This window comes from Zonotrichia leucophrys, chromosome 2 (assembly GCF_028769735.1).
Source record: "Zonotrichia leucophrys gambelii isolate GWCS_2022_RI chromosome 2, RI_Zleu_2.0, whole genome shotgun sequence".
Taxonomy (NCBI): domain Eukaryota; kingdom Metazoa; phylum Chordata; class Aves; order Passeriformes; family Passerellidae; genus Zonotrichia; species Zonotrichia leucophrys.
In genome coordinates, this window is record NC_088171.1 from 7,997,728 (window position 1) to 8,018,696 (window position 20,969).

Below are 20,969 nucleotides of genomic sequence, written 5' to 3' on the forward strand. Positions count from 1 at the left end.
ACACACATTCAAATAAGACTCAAGCCTTACTTCTTTTTATTTTTCTTTGTTCTGCAGAAAACTCACCCATAAAAAAAGGATTGTGTAGTTCCTGCTCTGGTACAGCATAAAGAGTTTTGATTCCATTGTATGCATTTTCCTTAAGAGCAGATGGGTAGATATTGGTCCATTTCTGTGCCTAGGAGGTTAACCTTCTCATTAGTAACTTCTTTTCAGTTAGGCTTCAAAACTGAAAGGACAGAAAAGAAAACTGGGCTGATACTGAGCCCTGCAACAGTATTTTTCTCCTATGGAAAAAAAAAATTAGATATTTCTGCTGATTACATTTCTTTGTCTCTTTTTTCCTTTGTGTTCCCTTTCTGATTTTTGATGTCTTTGTCAGGCATCTTCAGAGGAAATAATCTGTTTTGTGGGAGGCATGAGGCAAGGCAGCTGCTGCTAACTCTGGGGAAGGGAGAGGATGTAACTCTTAGTGGTGTCAGTTTAAGGTGCTGATGGATGGGATGGCAGATTCACACAGGCAGGCTGGTGTCCCCCACAAGATCAATGATGTGAAAGGTTAATTAATGACACATGGCTCATTTAGATTAGGAAGGGCAGCAGCTGGACAGACCATGAGATGGATTTGCTGAAAGCATCACAGCTGAAGTGTGTTGTGTTGGGTTTGTTCTTGTGGAAATGAGCTGATTTCAGGTGGACATTCCTGGATTTGCTTGAGTGTAATTGGTGTGTTTGTGCATGTTTGGATGGGTACTTTACTATGTGTGCATCCCCTAAAGGTCCCAGAGAAGATTAGAGACTACCAAGAGAGGACATCATTGATGGCTTCTGAAGAGCCAACAGAAATCTGGGTCCTACTGAGCACGCTGGCAGCAGGCTGGGGGGTGTTTAATAGTGTGCTGAAATTTTAGTGTGGGGATAGTCACTGGTCTGAGCCAGGCTGCTCAGCTTTCTGCAAGAGGGAGACTCCTCATAGAAATAGTGGCTTTTCCCAAAATTCAGGAGTGAATCCAGTGCTTTTCATCTTGGCACTTTATACAGGCTGCCAGTTTGCCCTGTTGCAGTAACAGAGTAAACCTTTTACTCAAGGTTTACCTATCAGGTCAGTGGCAGCTTTACATGTAAAACTCATCTGTCTTGAGCTGTGAGACTGTTGGGGAGGGAGTTCACCTGAGCCTCCCCAAAGGGTCCCTCTCACTATGGGTGGCACTCACAGTAGTGCAGTCTGGTTGCTTTGGCTCTTCCATGTCACAGACATCTTTTATGAAAAATCCTTTCCTTAGGATTTTTTTCTTCTGAGAAGCTGAAAGGCCTCAGGAAAAAAATGTAAACAATGATTATCTGCTGCTGTGGCATGCAACAGGTGGATCTGTGATTGGTCTCATGTGGTTGTTTCTAATTAATGGCCAATCACGGTCCACATGTCGGACTGTCTCGGCCAGTCACAAGCCTTTGTTATAATTTCTTTTCTATTCTTAGGCAGCCTTCTGATACAATCCTTTCTTCTATTCTTTTAGTATAGTTTTAATATAATATCTATCATAAAATAATAAATCAAGCCTTCTGAAACATGGAGTCAACATTCTCGTCTCTTCCCTCTTCCTAAGACCCCTGCGAACACCATCGCACTTCCACCAAAAAAAATTACCACTAACAAGAGAAGTCACTTGTCCCCTAAATCTCACCTGTGTGAGCAGCACCCCTCCTTCCCTCAGTCCCTGTGAGTGATGATGTCCCCACACCTTTGCTCGAGGTTAAGTTTGTTGTGGCAGTCTCAGAGGACTCCCAACGAGAAAAGGCGCCAGCTTTGCTGTTCATCCCATAGAGCTGAGGAGCTGAGCTTGAGCTCCTTTCACCTCCAGCTGAGGTGAGCCATGATTTCTGTGACAGGAACAGGCACACATGTGAAACAGACTTTGAGAAACAAAAATGGACCATTCAACTCACCTGGCCAGGGTAAGGAATTGCTGGGAAGGCTGTGGGCAAAGTGCATGGCCAATAACAGCAGCATGGTTTTTTACTAGGGGAAAGAGGTTCTTCAAGAAAATGTTCTCCAAAAGTGGTCGTGTTGCTTCACATAGCCCACAGCCCCAGGTTTAAAGTAGATGTTACTCTTTTAGACAGCAGATAACTCAAAATAAATCTGCTTGAAGCAGCTGTTGTGATATGTGTTATTAAGAGCAGGGAGGGGAATTCTTCATTTATCTGTTATGTATGTGGGCAAACTCCAGAAAATAGGTGTGTAAGTGCTGATTAATCAAATCTTGGAATTAATGGGATAAAACAGCATGGTAATGGAAAATATTCAAACTGTATGTTCCTTATCAGTTTGTTGATTTTGTAATAAACATTGATTTGTCTGAAGAGTCACTGAATTATGGGTATGATTGAAGCAGCTTCATCTTATAAATCCTGGTGCTGCAGGTTGCTAAATATCTTTGTAGGTTATCAAAAGAAAGATAAACATGTCTGAACATCAGCCATGCACTGTCTTAGGAGCACTTTGAGAATATATAGGCTAAGTTTGCCCTCTACTGGATTGCAAAATTACATCACTGGTTTTATTACTGGCCAGATATGTTCTGGTTATTGCCAAGGAAGTTTCTCATTACATGATATAACACGTACACATCTCATCCTCAAGATTTGTGTTATCTTTCCAATCAGTCATCTTTGCTGTGTGAACTGCTCCCTGAATTATTTTGTTGAGAACTGTTCTTTTAACAAATGTCTCCACCCAGGGCTACTTTCAAACAGGGTTGTTTTGGTGCTTTTTATTTTGGATGGAAAGTTTGCACAATGAGAGCAATTCTGAACATCAGGAATAAACTAAAAACTGATTGACAGGAGCCAGCTGCACAAGCAGATCTGCTCTTTTCCCTCTGACAGCTTGTTTCTAGCAAGGCCTGGGGTCTCCAGCAAGCTGCATTCACAGCCAGGAAACAGCCCCTGAGGGGCTGCAGCTCCTGCTCTTTCCCTGCCAGTCAGGCTCCTTGCCACACATTTACTGAGCACTTTTAGTGGGGATGGAACTACTTGCAGTCAAGGCATGAAGCAATGCTGCATCTTAATTCTAAGTATGTACAGGGATTTCAAGCCTCATTTGGTGTGTGCTTGAAATAATAGCTACAAACATACACATCTGTGACAGGCTGCATTTGACACCAGCTCCACAAGAGTGATCCCAGAGTGAGGAGGTCATACCCATGAAAGTTAAATCTGCTGTGATGAATCATAAAGTATATGGGGCCAGGTGCTCATCTAATGTAAATCAGGATAAGTTCTCTGACCTGAACAGAATTGTGTTGACTTGTGCTGGCTGAAGCACAAATCAATGTAATTTTTTTTTGTTTTAATGTAATTTCTCATTTGTTGTTTTCCCCTGTTGGGTGAGCTGGTAAAGATGATTTCTTGGCCTCATCAAGACATTTCAAATTTCTGTCCTTGCTCATAATTTTTAGGTTTGCCAGGCTCTGTTTATAACCAGAAATGCTGTGTCAAAAATAAAAAGTAAATCAACGTCTGACTGGACGCTGCTCAGCTGTTCATTGTTCTGTCTCTGTGTTCAGATTTTATCTGTACTGAAAAAAGACCAGACAGCACAGTGGGGCACTATTGTCTGTCCCTCTGGCAGTGCCAAAAGCGTGTCAGGATCAGCTGATGGCATTTGTAAGGCTCCTGTTACAGGTCTCCTTTAGTCCCTGGATCCCCTGGCAGCAGAGTGAACCAGAAAGCTGCTGAGAGCTGTTGTGCTGACAAGGTTCAGGGTTTTTTTTGCTATGAAGTTGTATATCTGCACCCTGGTGTGCTAGAAGGTTGTGGTGAAAACCCCTGAAAGTCAGAAAGCTCTTCCCAATAGCACTGTAGTTTTCCAGAGCCAGCAGGTTGCTGTTTTCATGCTGGTTTATATATAGATAACCTGAAAGTGGAATGGAGATTGAATATTATCTGAGCTGCTCCACAGTCAAAAGTAAATTTGGAGGTGAGGAGGAAACCAGCATATCTTAGAGCATCAGGTAATGGAAGGGGAGATATTTCTGTCTGGCTGATTTATTTGTCTATTTATTTCACCATCAATTTTGGAGTTGAAGTAAGTCCCTGGGAAAAATGGGGTAGGCAACAAATGATCAGTGGTGAAAAGTGTATGATGAATTACTGTGCCCACGGCTCTACAGTTCATTTCAGGGGCAGCACCTCCAAAAGAGCCAGAGGAAAGTCAGATGCTTGAGATTGGTAAGAAATTATTAAAAAAAAATGGATATTTGAATGGTGTGCAGGCAGAAAAGGAGGACTCCTGTACCAGTGGAGAACCCACTGACTGCTCTGACCGTGGAGGTTGCTCTTGAAGTCTAGAGAAGCCTCCCTCATCAGCCTTTGATTTCAGAATGTTCTTAGGAAAAGTCAAATCCTGGCATTTGTCGCAGTGATTGATGTCTTGTAGGGTCCCAGCCACTCTCTCAATCTCTGTGGGAACTTTGTGCTGTGATGTCTTATGCTGGGCACAGTCTGGTTGCTCTGGGAATTGTGTTTGAAGGCAGAAACTGGTGCAAACTCCTTGAGTCAGGAGATATAACTGCACAGAGAACAGCTCTGCTCTGTGAGGAGCTCCTGTGACTGTGGGGTCGAAGGTTTTTCAGTCATTCCCAACCAGCCTCTCGTGTGGCTGAAGTAGAACTACATGGAGGTCCCATCCTGAATCTTATGTATCTTGAAATTTGAGATTTCAGGATTTTTTGGGTGGCACAGAACTCCTCCACAGAGGATATGCTACAGCTGTGCTTTGAAAGGGTGAACAAGGCTGGGATGGGAGGCAGCTCACTGGACCCTGCCCAAAGCCTGGAGGAGCTGGATGGAGGCTGCTGGGTGCAAGCAGACCTGCAAATTCTGTTATTTGATTGATGTATTTTTTTCCCCATTTCGATAGTGAATATTCAAGAGCAGAATGTGCAGGTTAAGACCTGAACAGTTATAATATTGCTGGCAAAGCTCTTTCCTTGACTGTAAGGACTTTTGGCTTCTGAGTGATATTCTTAGGACAAATCCTGAACATCACAGCCTCTTTCCTAACGAGAAGCCTGGAATAGAGCTAGAAATGTCCCAATTTTTCCATGGAAGCAAAGATCTGGGTCCTCACAGGTTATGGGTGCTTAACTCCAGTGTTGTGAGTGCATGAATTGCCCTGACCAGCCTCATCTTGCACCTGTGTCCACGTCTCTGGCCATGTCCAGGAGCTCTGTTTAAGCTTGTGCTCAGGTGTCCAGGTCTGCAGGTGTCCCTGAGCCCAGCCCAGCCTCCTGCTGTCCTGGCACTGGCTGCACAGGCACTGCCCTCCCTGGATTTACCCCTTTGGAGACTCTGGGGAGCATTCCCTGGGTTAGGGAGACACAAGAAACTTCCCTCAAAAAGATGTTAAGACACCATTGGCTCCTTCTCTTGTTCCTATGTCCCTGAGCCATTCCCTCCCTATTCCCCAATTAACCCTTATCTTTGTACTGCCCCAAGACCAGGGTCACCCCTTGGGAGAGAGAAACCTGGACCCTCCATGTGTGTGTGCCTTGGACCTGGACATCTTACTGGGCAGCTCAATTAAACATCTGTGGACACCATGAAAAGGCCCTTTTTGCTTCCTTACCCTGGACTTTGTAGGGGGATAGAACATAAGTAAATAAAGGTGGTATAGAAAGTAATCTTGTTCCCTAAGGAGTTGCAACTGGGTTAATTATTAAAGATTAGGAGCAGGCCTGATTTTAACAGGCCACAGCTGTAGCCAATAAGAAGAGTGGTTTAAAAGAGTGGATTGGTTGGTTGAGGGGAATTGGAGTCAGTTGGCTGTTGTCAGTGCCTAGAGGAGGTGCCTACAAGAAATATCAAGGTGGTACAAAACTCTGGCAATATGGAACCTTTGTAAGGTACTGATAGTAGAATTCTTGCACTATAGTGGCAATAGGACTTTACTAGCAGCAATTCTGGCTGCAACACACCCCAAACCTTCCTCAAGGGTAGCTTGTCTTAGGCTGCTCTCCTGCTGCAGTTTGCTGGATAGACCTGCATTTGACACCCCATTTCACCTGGATGGAGCTTGTATCAGCACAGCCCTGCCCAGGTCTGTGAGGTGCTGCCCTGTGTCTCCCAGCTCCTTCTTCCTTGAGGAGCAGCCCTGCTTTTGCTGCTCCCTGGCACTCAGCCCTGTGGAAGACAGTGAGTCCTTTACAGACATTTCAAGAACTATGCCTGAGGTCACAGAATAATATCAGCAGACATGACAAATCTTCACTGAACCATCTTTCCTTTGTGCTGCATCCATCCTCTGTAATTAATACAATTTACAAACTTACATCCATCACTTAATTGCTTCTGTATTCATAAACATGTCACAGCATTTTAGTTCTTTTTACATTTATGGGCTAGAGCTGTGCAGGCTGTAGGGCAACACACAGATTTCCACTTCATTGTTACACAAATGGTAAACAAGTGCACAAACGTGTTTGTTGTTAGCTCAGGCCTGAGAACTGAGCTCCAGACCACTGCAGAGCACAGGCTACTTTAAAGAAAAGGTACATGGAATATATCATGGAGAATGAAAAAAAAACATGGAGATAAGCCATGGAAAACACTTTGGGAAAATGAAGGATAATGTGGGAAATGTGAAGGGCAAGTTGATTGTCTTCAAAGACAAGACATTTAAAAGGATTTGGGAGTAGATGGGGAGAGAAAGAAGAAAAGGGGGCCTGGATCATAAGCACATTGCACAAAACCAGCCAGGAGGTTGTGCAGTGTCTCTCACACAGGACTCAGGCCAAGCCATTTTTCTGTAATGCACATGAAAGAAGAAGAAACACCCAGGTCCATTTTACCTGTGCGGGAGCCAGCCTGGATTCCATTCTGTAAGTATTGCAGAGGTATTTTGTTAACTCAACTGGTAGTCTGCCATTTTTAATTTTGAAAACAATAGCCATGGCACTAGAACTAATCAGTGGGAGTTATAAGGGAAAGAAAATAATTTCTCTTACGTTCCTTCATCTCGGCTCACATCTAATTTATTCACTTCATAGACGCATAAATTCACACAGAGTTCAGACTCAGCTGAAACCAGAATAGATGAAGTATTTATTGCACAGGCAAGAGCAGCCTGAGGAACATCACAAAAAAGAGTACCAGAAGACATATTCCTAGCTCCTGTCTTATAAGAACCTTTCATTTCAAATTCTCTTACAAAGGGGTAAATAGTACGAGAGCAACTGCTTTAACAGACTGCATGTTACAGCTGCTTAGGGACAAGTTGTATCTCTTGTACCAAAAACTGCCTGCTTTTTATTTATTAAAAAAAAAAAAAATCAATCATTTCAAGAGGAAGTAAAGCATACAAACTGTAATGGCCAAACTCATGCAGCATTTGGAGTTACATCAAATTACTCCATTCTGAATTTGGCCCAGATCTGTAAGACCTGTTTTGAGTTCAGAAGTTGTTTTCTTTGTATTCTGTAAAAACACAGAACACTTGAATTTCAAGAAGGTAGCAAGGATTTGTGTGGAACTGAATGAGAGACAAAAGAGAATGAGTGGCTGCCTGGGGTTAGGATCTCAATCCACTTCTAGCTACAGCAGCAGACACAGGAATATAAATTTTGTCTCTCAGTAAAGTTTTGAGAAAATAATGTCATTTTTCTCCATAAAAATTGCTTCCAAGCTCTCCTCCTCAACTTCCAAGGGAGTCTTCATGTGTGTCGTAGCTCTTGGCTCTAGAGGTCTTGGGGATCCACCTTGTTCCTTATGGAAAGGGCTGAGGAGAGGACTCCTTGCCCCAAAGCTGTGGGGTGGGTGCTGGATGTTGGTTTTCAGGCAGCCCAAGCACACAAATGAGCTGTGGAGCATGATGGCTACTCAAATTCAGGGCACTGGCTTGGGGCACCCAGGTCTGTGTGAACGCAGGACAACTGTGTAGGTCACAAACCTCAATGCCAGTGGAGCTGAAAAGGTACCAGGGTGAGGTGTGGGCTGAGATGAATTTCTTATGATTTCCTCTGTAGACCCAAATGTCTGAATTCCACTCACATCTTGCTTTAGTGCTCCAAGTCTTCCACTGTCTTTAATTCCTTTTGTTCCACATATTTCCATTTCAGAGCCATTGTGGCAATGTTATTCTGACTTTTCCCATTTTGCTCTGTGCTTGATCTCTCTGTCCTTTTACAGCATGGATTGGTCAAAATGTGTTGTTTATATTTTGAATTTGCCGCTAATTCATCCTTGGAATCAGTGATTCCACTTGCTTGATTTTTGTTGTTATTGTTGTTGTTTTAACAATAAAAATGACAATTGAGTTGGGTTCAATTTGTAAAACGTCTTGCATATAGATATTACAGAAATCAATTGCTTTTCTTATGAATATGCAAGTTTTGGTTACAAAAAGAATATTTTAAAAGTATATTTTAGCTTAGTTGATGACAAATGGTAGCCTGATTTTTTTATTTTCAGCAGTCTGTAAAACTTCTTTTGGTGGAGGACTTACAGGACTCAACTTCAAAGGAAATGAGCGACTTAGTAAATTCTTAACCATCAATTCTAAAACTAAACTGTTTTTAGACACAATTTGCAGGTTTTGATAAATAAAAGTTTTCATGGCTGGAATTCCTTCAGAAACTTCCACATTTTCTCCTTGCTTGAGTAGGGAGAAGGTTTTTCTGTCTTGTAACCAGGCTTTGCCTTTTTATGTCTTTGTTTCTGGTTAAATTTCCTTTTGTAAGGCACATTGTCCATATCCATGATGTGCATAAGACACCTGGTAAAAAATCCAGTAGTTGAAAGCCAAGATCAATTAACCAAGGATCTATCCTATGGAAAGAGTTAATGTCTTATGAACCCCCATGATATAAAACAGCTGCATTTCAAAACAAGTTCACTCATGAAGAATAGTTGTGCCTTTAAAAACGTCAGCATAAAAATATATTCTCATCTGTAAGAGAAGATTGTAATCCTCAAAATGTTTCCTAATGTTGCAATTCAAACACTGAACTTTGTTGTTTCATTTGTATTGGTGTTTAATAAATTGGTTTTGTTTTTCAGCTGCAACAAGGCAAGATGAATTTTGTGGAAAAGGGCAGTCTAATGGAGATGTGGTGTGTAATTTGGATGATGAATTATCAGAGCAACACAGTAGTCTGTGTTGTGGTCATTTTATTGTTCAGTGCAGTAATAGAGTTAAGTTATATTTACATTTTCTAATTATATTTTGTTATGCAAAAGATTATGCGTATGTAACCTCTTGCCAAACCAAGCACTGAACTCTACTTCTCTCTCAGAAAAAAAAAGAAAGAGAATAACTGAGACTGAAATAGAAAACAAAATAGATAATGAAAGCCCACAGAAATCACAGAGAGGCTCCACACTAAATTCCAGACAAGCATCCTGCATTTCATCATGGCCATGGCCCTCTCCTGTCCGCCAAGCCTGCAGCTCAAAGTCTCCTCCTGCCAGCAGCCTTGGCCAGGATCCCTCGCTCACTGCTGCATTGAGAAACACATCTTTAAAATCCTTGGGTTTGGGATCAGCTGGGGAATGTTCCTGTGGGAGGTGGTGGCACCCAAAAGACTGAAATTGTTCTCCCTGGAAAGGTAGCTCCCCGTGAGAGGAGCTGGAATGGCAACCCAGTGATCAGCATGAGCAGATGCCATCTTCTCCAGATTCCAGGTACAAAGAGTTTTTGTTCAAAGGGATGGCTCAAGTTTTGGTTCCCCTTCCATGCAGGGTGGTCACTCGGGAGCCAGGGGAGTTGCCTGGACAGTCACTTCACTGAGAGAGAGAAGGAGGGACTGCAAAGATTTCGACCAGATTTTTTTTTTCCTCACACCTTTCTGTAGAGTATCTGTCTTGGTTTTGAAAGACAGGAGTCTGCTAAGGAAGGCAGGAGCCTCCCCTGAAATGGAGAATGTAAACCCTCCCCACCCCTCCAAATTGCTATGAATTTTAAATTAAGGAGCTCAGGCAAAAAAAAAATGGGAGCAGGAGATAACAATTCTTTATTAGGGAAGAAAAGTAAAAGGCTAAAATAAACAATGCAGTAAATTAAAACAACACTGATAGAGTCAGAATTCAATCTGACACCCTGTGGGTAAGGGTGTTGGTAGCAGTCCCATTGGAATTGTGGCTGCAGCCCTCCTGCAGCGTCAGGCGCAATTGGGCTGGAGCAGGGATCCTGTAGAAAAGGGTGCAGTCTTCCTCTGAAGATCCAGTGGAAGAGGCAGCTGCTGTTCCTCTGGGAAATCCAGTGGAGAAGCTGTGCTGGTGTTCCAGAATCTCCAGATTATATCCAGGTAGGAATGCTTGGCTCCTCCCTCTGGGCTCACATCTCCCAACGGGATGCTGTAGTTCTTATCAGCCATGCAGTGACATTCAATAGTCTGTTATCAGCAGATGTCCCCTCCCGAAGGAGGAGCAATTGTGGTCACTCAGAGAGAGAGATAAGGCAAACTGCCCACTTGACAAAAGATAATCTGCCATACAGTTGGTAATAGAATACATCTTGCATTGCAACATGGAACAGTATCCCAGTAAGCTGCTCTCTGCATCCCTGTATTGAACAAAACTAACGTTTTTATTCATCTACTTGGACACACTGGGTCTGCCTAAGTCATCTCAGAGTCTCCAGAGGTTCCTCTCACATCCCCATCATGATCCTTGATAGCTGAATTTCCTGAAACCCCATTTATGTGTCTTCATAAGTGAAGGATGGCATAATCCTTTTTTTTTTTTTTTTTTTTTTTTGCTAGGACTTCTAGAGCTTTTTGTTTGTTGCTTTGTTGCTTTCCATGCATTTGTTGCAATGAACACCATTTTCCTTACTTAGCTATTTCCCCACCTTTAAATGACTGTATCTAAGTTAGAAACTATAGGGTGCATTAGAAAGATATTGAGAATACATTAATTTATGATTCCAGGTCAAAGAGAACTTCCCCAAAATAAAGTCCAAGGCAGATTTAAACTCTGGTTCTTTTACCCCAAGGCTGGCAGCCTGAACTAATACCTAGAAAAATAATAACTTTTCCAATGTTCCTTTTGATTCCGTTAAGAAAAGTTCCACCTCCACATTAGGCAGCACTGTCTTTAACTGAGGGCAAAATGTTGATGGAAATTATTGTTTGCATTCTATATACCTTGATTTGGAGCTAAAATGGCAGAAGTAATTAGATACTTGACTATTCTTCCTAAATATTTTAGACATTCAGAGATAAACTCTTGTTCTCTACCATCTTACTAACAGTGGAAAAACAACAATTCTATGGTAATATTTTATATTATTGGATATATGTCAGGGCCCTGTTTGCTCCAATATTTTATAAATGTGAAAAAGTGAAGGCCCTAATCTAGAGAGTTCACACTTTCATAAATTTAAATAATTACAATTGAATGATTGTCACAACAGATTAACTAAATCCTTGACTTCGGAGAACTCCAAAACACCATCCTAGTAATTGATTCACACCAATAAACAACAAGATTACTTTAAGCATGATATCAAGCTCTTCAAAAGGAAGGAAACTTAGGTACCTGGCCTCAAAAAATTAAGAAATTAGATTACTAAATACATCTAAGAATAGTAAACTGTTTGTTAAAATGCCTACACAGCAATATTTGGTCATCTAATTTGGTCACTAAAATTCCACTGAAAATCCACTACAAAGTAGAGAAAAAATTAATTTGCTGGCGATGTAGGAACATAATCCAAGAGCAAGAAATGTTATCTTTGCCCTCAAGGTGGAAAAGAACTCATAGTGAATTGACAGGCTTATATCAACCTCTCATCATTAAGAAAGGGAGTAATGCAATTAAATGTAGTCTTATTTTGTTGAAATATTTTATGTCAGGCACAGGGTGTTCTGAGGTGATACAGATAATTAGCAGAGAAATTTAATCATCCATATCACAATGAAAGAAAAAAATTGGCTCTTTAATCAAAAGATAGACCCACCTGATCTGAAATGAGAATGCTTCAGTATGTCTTCCAGGCTAGAAAGCCTAGTTAAAAATTAATGGAAGTTGGCAAGCATTAAATTATCTACCTAAAAGATCCTATACAGCTTCACAAATTAAATAGAAGTCCATTGATATTCACAAAATAAGTTATCTGCAGGACTAATGCATTGGAATAGTGAAATAACATATACCAAAGGCAGAATGCCTTCTGAGCAATGTGCCATCACTGGGGCTTCACTGTGCTAAACACAAGGTTCATTTGTGGATCCAGGTTTTCTGCTTGGTTTAAGTGGAAACTGTGCTGTTTTACCCCAGTAGAGCTTGACTCATGGTGGTGTTAAAGGCAAATTTAGGCTAGACCCTGGCTGCAGCTGTGGCTTCAATGGCAGGACTTGTGTTGATTTCAGTGGGATGAGCCTCCTTGGCTCTGAGTGCTTGGCATTTTCTTGGCAATATGTGAGATCCTTCTTGGTTCTGGGACTTGTGGTTTTGGTATCTTTCCAACTTGGCTGGAATCACTGTCAGGAGTGAACGCTTGAGTGAAGGAGATTTTGATGCTTTTTTGCATTCTCAACATAATTGTGATTAAAAAATGTAGACTGTCAGAAGTGTATTGAAATAAAATTAAACTTGTTTCAGAGGATAAAATCTGTTGCATAACAAACTTTCAAATGTTTACCACAAGTCTGTCTGTATTTTCATTTCAGTGGTAATGAGAAAACCTTAGCACATATGTTGCTTTCAGCATACTTTATTCTAGTTAGGCTTTTGTGTGGATTTATGCATTTGTTTTTAAAGCTCTGCTGAGTCTCCACTTGCACTGGGAGAAGCTTGGTGGCACAGGATACTCTTAATTTAGCAAACACAATGGGATCCATTTGCTGGGCACTGGAATTGGTGAAGTCCAGATGGAAATCCAAAGTACATCTAAGGATGAGGATACTTGCTAGAAGAGATTAATGAGGAGTTTATCATTCCACAGCGGGACTTGTAGTTTTGGAAGTATAAAAAAACTTTAGCTATGATTAACCAGAAGTGGTACTTGCTTGAAAAACAAGTCCCATAATGCTTCTTTTTAGCATTTTCCTGTTACTGCTAGTAATTCTAATGATGTTGCTCAGATTTTCTAGCATCCCTATGCATTTAAATTTCATACGCCCAGACATGATGCAGAAATCATATTCTGAATGCTTTTCCTCCTACTCTGAATCCCTTAGCAACTTCAATTTCATTCATGGAAAAGTAATTATTTGAACTCTGTGTATTTTTAGCTTTTATTAATGGAGTTTAAAAGCTGGAAATGTGAAAAAACAAGAAGCCTTAAGGCACAATCTATACTTCTAGTAGAAATCCTCCAGATTTTGCCCTCCTACAGCTGTCAACATCACTTCATGCTTGGGCTGTACTACAGAGTTTATCTGCTGCTTGTCTTAGGAGGAAACCTTGTGCTCAGTGTGGAGTGAAAATTCATTATTGTTGTGGATGAGTCTGAGAGCTCCCCATCCAATCTGCTTTTGGGAGAGCACAGAAGGTTCTGCCTGGGCCAGGTGAGCACAATAAAATAAAAGGCACTGCTCCATGTGAGCCTGTGAGCTCTTGGGTTTATCATGGGCTACATGAAAGCAAGCTGGGGATCTCTGCACTGACCCCATGCTCTGTCTGTGGGGAATAATTCACTCAGGGCTGGTGGGGAGTTGACTGAGTTCCAGGTGATGTGTCTCAAGCCAAATCCCTGGTGAATGTAAAAAATCACTAAGTTTTCTAAGAACTAAATGTCAAAGCACATATGTCAGTATTTAGTGTCTCAGTAGTGTCAGGAGACACCTGACGTGTTGAGCTACCCACTGTTTTCCCTGGGAAATTGGTATATGAGGAATAAACTGTCCAATTATACCCTTGGAAAATACATTCCTGTTGGTGTAACAGGAACATATTAGTCTTCTCCCAAAGACAACAGTGTTCAGCTGTTCCATTGCAAACTCCCTGAACATGTGAAGTTTTAAAGTCCAACATTAAACTGGAAGGGATGAGAAGTGAATGAACATGCTGTCAAAAAAATAAGGTGGAGAACAGGTTGGTAGTAACCCAAAAAAACCTAAGTATTAAAAAAAAGATCAAAAAATATATAATTCTAAAATTCAGAGGTTTCTATCCTATTCACTTCTCCTTCAGGAAACAGAGGATGCTGTCTGAGATAATATAATCTCCTTTTCTTCAGACTCTTCCATTTATGTTAACAAAGATGGCTTAAGCACCCTCATGCAGTAAGAGCTAGCAAATATTAACTTTTCAACAGCAGCTGCTCTGTCATTATTCTAATCTCTTGAAGAATTAGTGATCCTCCTCAGAAGTAAATTTTAAGTTTATTTAACTGTGTATTTACTCTATCTTTCTCTCCAGTTTCTTCTCTGGAATACAAGCCAATACTTTCTTACAAGTCAAGACTAGAAGCTGTAAATACTTGGGCAAAATTTTAGGATATTAGGAGTGAAGATTTTTCAGAAAAGACACGTAGCTTGGCTTGAGCAATGAAATTCTCAAAATTGGTCCACTTAGGAAGAAAATCTTATTCCTTGCTGTAATTCTCTGAGGGTTTTTTTCAGTGCTGCATTACTAAATACTCTTATGGAATATGTTTATTCCATAAGAGTATTTGGAATTACTGAAGCTGTTTCTGACTTATTTAGGGTTGCACAGGGTAGCACTGAACCATTTCATTTGGGATCCCACCAGTTCTGTTCCTCTTAAATATTATAATTTAATAACAAAGCAAGGACTAGAGATAATCTTTGCCTCAGCTGTTGTTTCCTTTTCTTGGCACTCATTAGACCACATCTGTGGTTCTGTTTTGAGGCCTCACTGCAAGACTGGTATAAATTGGAGCATTTTCAGCAGAAAGCCCCCAGGATGGTCACGGACTGGAACATTTAACCCTTGCAGAGGGGCTGAGGTGGACTGGTTCAGTCTGGAGAAGAGATGTGTTTGGGGGAACCTGGCAGCACCTTTCCAATTATTTGGGGAGGTTTTTGAGAAGAGAAAACCAAGCTCTCTACAGTGAGGTGTGTCAGGAGGATGAGAAGCAACAGGCACAAGTTGAAACAAGAAGAGTTCAGACTGAATAAAGGGAAAATCTTTATCCCTGTGAGAGCAGGCAGCCTTTAGAACAGGTTGCCTGGTGAGGCTGTGCAGTCCCAGCTCCTGCAGGATTTCAGGATATGGCAAAGCTCTGAGCAACCTGGTCTGACCCAGAGCTGACTCTGCTTCAGCAGGAGGTTGGGATGGAGACTTCCTGAGCTCCTTCCACTCTGAGTGATGTTTGATCTCGAGCCTTTGGGATGGGTTCCTCCTCAGCATTTCTACTGGAAGTCACCGGCTTTCATGGATGATGCTTTACAGAAAGTGCAGATCAGCCTCCCCCCTGCTCAGGTCAGACTGTGGGCCCAGTGAAGGGAATTAGATGAGAATCACATGACAGAACAACGTGCTGAGGACCTGGGTCTGGTGGGATGCAGAGGATGGGAACAACTCAGAGCAAAAGAGTAATTTGGCTTAGCCCAATCTTAGAGAACACAGTCTTGAAATTAAGTTTGGACAGAAGCCTGGGCATAGGCTTGTGGCATCAAGCTGACAGGTAGAAGACAGAATCCTCACAAAAAGGTTTGACAGAAGAAAAAGCCATTTGTTGCATTTTGAAAACACAAATATTTCTATTGGAGACAGTAAAAAGTAACCTTAAATTAAGGAGAGGAAGTGAAATCCTGATGCTCTTAAAACTGCCTCTTAGTACAACAGCTGTTGCATTTGTCTGTGGTCTTACATCCTCAAAAGATTTTTCTTTCAAAATATTGAAAAAATGAATGTCTGCGCTCTGCAGCCAGCTAATACTTTGTGAAATTAATTCTTTCCTTCTATTCAGAAGGACTGTTCCTAGGCTTGTTTGGAGAGTCAGGAGAGCCAGCATCAAATGCATTGAATGGGTTTTATTTGATAAAATAAATTCTCCCAGTCTCTTATCAATGTGGCTTTAAATAAAGTATTGTGAATAGGATGTAAGCACTGTAGCCTGTGTTCCTTCTCAGATAAAGAAAGTCAGCCTCAGAGTACTGAAACCCACAAAGAATAGAATATCTATGAGGCTTTATTTTTTTCCCAGATCTCATTCTGTGAGAGATGTAAGAAAAGCACATTTTCTCAAAATGGCCTATAAAAATGTTGGGGGATGAAGATGCCATGTTGGTGTTGTCATAGTACCTGAGGTACAGAGGCTATCTCTAGATCAGATTTAAAATGAAAACTTTCTGATTTCCCAGGATTTCCCTCCTGTTATACACCTTAGATACAAATGGACAGATTGCAAAAAAAAAAAAACCCTTTTTGTACAGGGGTTTCACTTCAGACCTTGCTGTTAAGATGCAGCTGAGTCTGGGCCAAACCTTCCCACATTCATATCAAAAGTAAATGTACTGGCAAAGGAGGTGCACTGAGACTAAACTAAGGAATGCAAAAGTAATGAATTTTCACATTTTCCCTCTGAGAAAAAGCCTGATATGATGAAGGAATTTTTTCATGTTTTATTGAGGTTTCCTGGGCTAGATCTGTGGTCTTAAATATGGAGGATTTTTAGCTACTTAAATCATACTACTTTATTGGGTCCCAGGGTGATTGTCTGTCCTTCCACATCATTCAAAGGAAGCAAAAAAATATGTTCCCTACAAAAATACAGAAGAAATATCAGATCATCTCTCTGCATTCACCATGTCACTTCCTAATCACAAAAAACTTGATTCCTTGTTCAGTGAGAGTATTTGTTGCAGCTCCAGTGAATTTCCATTAAAATGACATGGAGAATATCCATCAAGAAGAAAAGCTCACAAGATGTCTGAATGGTGGATGATAAGGAGTCCAGTCAGATTAATACACTTCAGGGAGTAATGTGGTGGTATCACTTGTAGCTGCCCTAAAAGTCCCAAATCTGAAGGAAAATGTCATTGACTGTTTGAACAGAATCACCTGGCCACAGCCTGAGGTGGAAATCTGCAGCACATCTTAGTCTCACACTTCCAGATCTGAGACCAAGCCTTGGCTGTTCCATCAGCCAAGCAAAAGTGGTTTAGGAGTGAAAATTAACCAGCCAATGTTGTGAGCAGTATAACCTGAACTCTCTGGGAATATAAGTGATGCAGTTTTGGAATCATAGAAAGCAACGGGCAAGTCATTTGTTGAAGAGACATTTTCATCTGTAATTAAAAGGGTCACTCTGTCTGGGGTGCTGTGATCCTTCAGGCTGGAAGAGGCCTCAGGAACTCTCCAGCCCAACCTCCTGCTCAGAACAAGGTGACCTCTCACATTGGACCGTGACGACCAGGGCTTTACCCACTCAGCTCTGGAAACTTCCAAGGGTGGACTCTGGTCATAAAACCTATCAGAGTTTTCATTATGCCTTTTGTCAAAGTGTCAAATAAGTCAGAAAATAAGAATTCTCTCTCATATGGTGTTTGACATTGTTTCACAGCATCATCAGTGTCATTTTGTACAATGCCTAAAAACATTTTTGTTTCCTGCTTCTGGAAATCTCTGGATTATAGGGTCAGCCTTCAATGGCAGAAGTGGAAACATAGTAATGTATAAATTCCAGCCAAATGGACCCTGGTTGATGTTTAATAAAAGAAAAAGCCCTAGATATTGTCAATGGTAAACTAAGCATTTTGCCAGTAATCTCAACTTTAAACAAAGCTGTTTTAATCAAGATAATTGCTACTTTTATGCCAATAGTGCATAAATTAAATATGAAATGAAAATAAGAGATAAACACTGCAACTGCATTATGACAATCTGAGGTAAAAATATGGAAAACCCCACTACTGCCAGAGTTCAGTGTATGGTGAGTATTTCTATTGGTGTATGAAGCCATGCAGGAGGGAAATGGGACTATTAACAGTCAAGCACAGATATAGTTTGCATTTCTTTGTAATTAAAACACCTAAGGGTAAAAACTGAGATGGAAGAGGATCTGCCTGATAAAACACCAAAATTAAAGAAATCAAGACCAGAGTTTGAGGAAAATAATGAAGAACTTCCTGCTGAAAATGCATCTTGTGTAAGGTATAAGCCACTCCCAAATAAAGACAAGGGAGAGAATAGTCAAGATCTTCAAGTAAGGGGTGGCATTTTTGTAAAACAAAAGCTCTCACAGGTGACCCTCAAAGGAAGCAGCATCACCTGCCATTGGCACTTCCCACAAGTGTCCTGGAGCATCACTTCTCCCATTACCATCATTTCTGAGAGATCTGATTAATGTCTTGCATGAGATTTTGTATTTAAATATCTTTCAACAGCTGGGTGGCTTGAAGAAAACTAGAGTGTGAACAACACTCTGAGATTGCACAGGTTGTGTCCTATTTCTAGTGAGCACCCATTGCCTATGAAGATACTGCAGACTGTGAAGGAGCAGAGTTCAAAGTGCTACAGATGGGCATAAAACAAGGATGCATGGACATGTCTGCAGTTCCCTCACTGAAAGAAAGAAAGAGCTTTTGGTTTAGCCATTGGCTTGGTTAAACCTTGGATGACAAGAAGAGTTCCTGCTTTTTCTTCTTGGTTTCCCTTCTCAGATATTAAGCAAATCACTTCTCAGTTTCTTCTCTCCTTTTGAGTGAGCAACACGCAAAGCATCCCTGTTCCTGTGAAATCAATGGACACCTAATTCTCCTGAAATGTAATTACTTCTGGTGCATCAGGGAGAAACAAGAGACACCACACTCCACAAGCATTATTTTTCTGTGTGCAAGCTGAGATGTGAACCTATGGGGTGTGTGGGAAGGCTCTGTCCCTGGAAAGCTGCACCAAGAGGAGCAGGAACCACGTTCTCTCAAGGGCAGCAGGATCACAGTGCTCCAGCCACCTGTGGGGCAGCGGGACTGCAGTGACAGCCAAGGGAAACCTCTCACAAGTGTGGGCACCTCTGGAAAGGCACAGAGGCCACGGCCGGGTCCATCTGCAGCCAGCGCGGGCAATGCCCTTGGCTTTGCATTTTCCCGTGGGGGGAACCGAGCCCCGGCATCCCCCTGCCCGCTCCTGCGGCGTGCGGAGGGCTGGTCCCGGATCCCAAACCCTGGAGCTGGGACGAGTGCCTGGCAGCTCCCCATGCCCGGGAGCGCCCCGCGCTGTGTCCTGCGGGCTGGCAGCCGAGGGTCGGGGGGCTGCGGGGCCGGGCTGCGGGCGGGCCGGGGCGCAGCCATGGAAACGCGCCGAGCATCCCCCGCTCCCCGCGGCAGCGCCGTGCTATTCCCCACCCTCCCTGCACCAGCCGTGGCCTGGCCGGGGCCGCGGCGGCTCAGCCGGTGAACAGTTAACGCCGGAGAGGCGGCTCCTCTCCCCGCACCCTCCCCGGTTCCTGTTGTAAAAAGCGTGTGTAACCCCCCCACGGGAGAGCGGCGAGCCGGGCACGGCCAGCGGAGGGGGCGAGCGCCCCTCCGCCTACTCCAGCTCCCCTCTTTTTTTATTTATTGCCTCCAAACCCTCCCTTTTTCTGCAACTGCTCTGCGGGGTGGGCTCGGCTCGGCGGGACCGCCCGGGCCCGGGGCGGCGGCCGGGCATGGCCGGGGCGGGGGGCGTGTGTGCGGCTCCCTCCTGCCCACCCCGCCCCGCCGGCTCCCGCAGGGCAAAGCCTGGATCCGGGTGGTGACAGAGCTGGGTGGCCCCGCTGCTCCCTGCCTCGCCTCTCTTCTGACAGGGGTGCTTTATTTTTATTGCCTTTCTTTTTTCCCCTCGCCTTTCGGTCAAAAGGAAAAATATATATTGAAAAGGGTGGGGAAGGAAAAGATAGCAAGCAGGCACCCTCCCCCCTGCGCTGCTCGTAGTCCCCTCCACTCCACACCAAAAAGAGCCATCGCAAGTGCACGCCAGTTCTTCACCAAAGTGATCCAGCCGCTGGATTAAGTAACTCTCGGGGAACAGCACACGCACGCACACACACGGCAACAATGAAGGAAAAGGCAATGTTTCAAACGGCTAAAATGCAAGGGAACATGCTGGTAAGTGGCTACTGCTGGCGCCGCCAGTGACTGTGAGTGCGTGTCGGGGCTCCCCGCTCGGCGCTGCCGGAGCCGCGGTCGGTGCGGAGCCCCCGCTGTGGGGCTGGGCTGCCCGGGGACACAGGAGAGGGGCTGTGCTTGCTGTCCTTGCCCCACAGCGTGGGGTCTGTCCCCCCGCCGAAGGGGTCGCGGGGGATTTGGGGCTGCTGGGGTGTCCCCCTTTGCCGGAGGAGCGGGGCGCAGCGGGGCTCGCTGGGGCTCCGCGCCCCGGCACGGCCAACTTCGCCAAGTTGATGACCACGGTGTGTGTGTGTGAGCTGGGGGATGTGCGGGCTGCCTCGCCTTCCCCCCCGGCATTACTACTAGAAATATTTGTCTTCATGCCTTAAAAAAAAAAAAAAAAAGGCAAAAAAAAACCCCTACTCAGGATGCCTTTCCAATATCTCCCTCCTCCCTTAAGGAAAAAATCAAAGCATGCAGCTGCTGTGGCGGAAGAAGTGCTGGTTGCCATCTTGTGCTGATGGAAATGTATCGGTGTGTTTTGCCGGCTGGCCTGACCCGCGGGGGCCGGGGGTGCGCGGGGCCCCGCATGCGGCGGCTCCGCAGCCGGGAGGAGCTCGCTGCGGTGGGGCGGGGGCGCGCCGCAGCCTGGGAGAGGCTTCGGGGTCCTTCGCCTTCAAACCAACTCCTTTCACATAACCTGAAGCTCTTCAAGGGTACCTGTTGGTCTCCTGTCCCCTCTCTGCTCAGGCAGAGCGCTCCTGTGTGTGTTTTGCCTCCCCTGTGAGGGGAAATGCTGATGTTTAATACAAAGGTGGTATCTGTTTCTCTCGTGCCTTCTGCTGATGTGTTCAAGAAGCAGGCAAAGTGTTCACCATCCTTTAAGCAAGTTCTGTAGTAAAATGCTTTGCTGGCTTTTAAGGAAGTGCCTCCTTTTGCAACTCCAATAATATTGCTTTTTCCAGCAGT

At 43.4% G+C, this 20,969-nt stretch overlaps 1 protein-coding gene and 1 long non-coding RNA gene across 3 annotated transcripts in view; both read left to right on the forward strand.

The window, feature by feature from the left end:
• The window catches only part of DPP6 (dipeptidyl peptidase like 6), a 571,605-nt gene that overhangs the window by 42,488 nt on the left and 508,148 nt on the right, over window positions 1-20,969 (forward strand). Inside the window, exon 1 of one of the 2 annotated variants that reach the window (XM_064703887.1) lies at window positions 19,625-20,000. The exons of the other annotated variant lie outside the window; for it this stretch is intronic. Coding sequence (XP_064559957.1) covers window positions 19,950-20,000 — 51 coding nt within the window. The 5' untranslated portion in view covers window positions 19,625-19,949. Of the gene's footprint in view, window positions 1-19,624; window positions 20,001-20,969 lie in introns of those variants that run through there. 2 annotated transcript variants of the gene reach the window in all.
• On the forward strand, window positions 9,061-15,625 carry LOC135443012 (uncharacterized). Its single transcript, XR_010438754.1, has 3 exons — window positions 9,061-9,113; window positions 13,402-13,514; window positions 14,821-15,625. It is a non-coding gene; the product is annotated as an uncharacterized LOC135443012 (long non-coding RNA).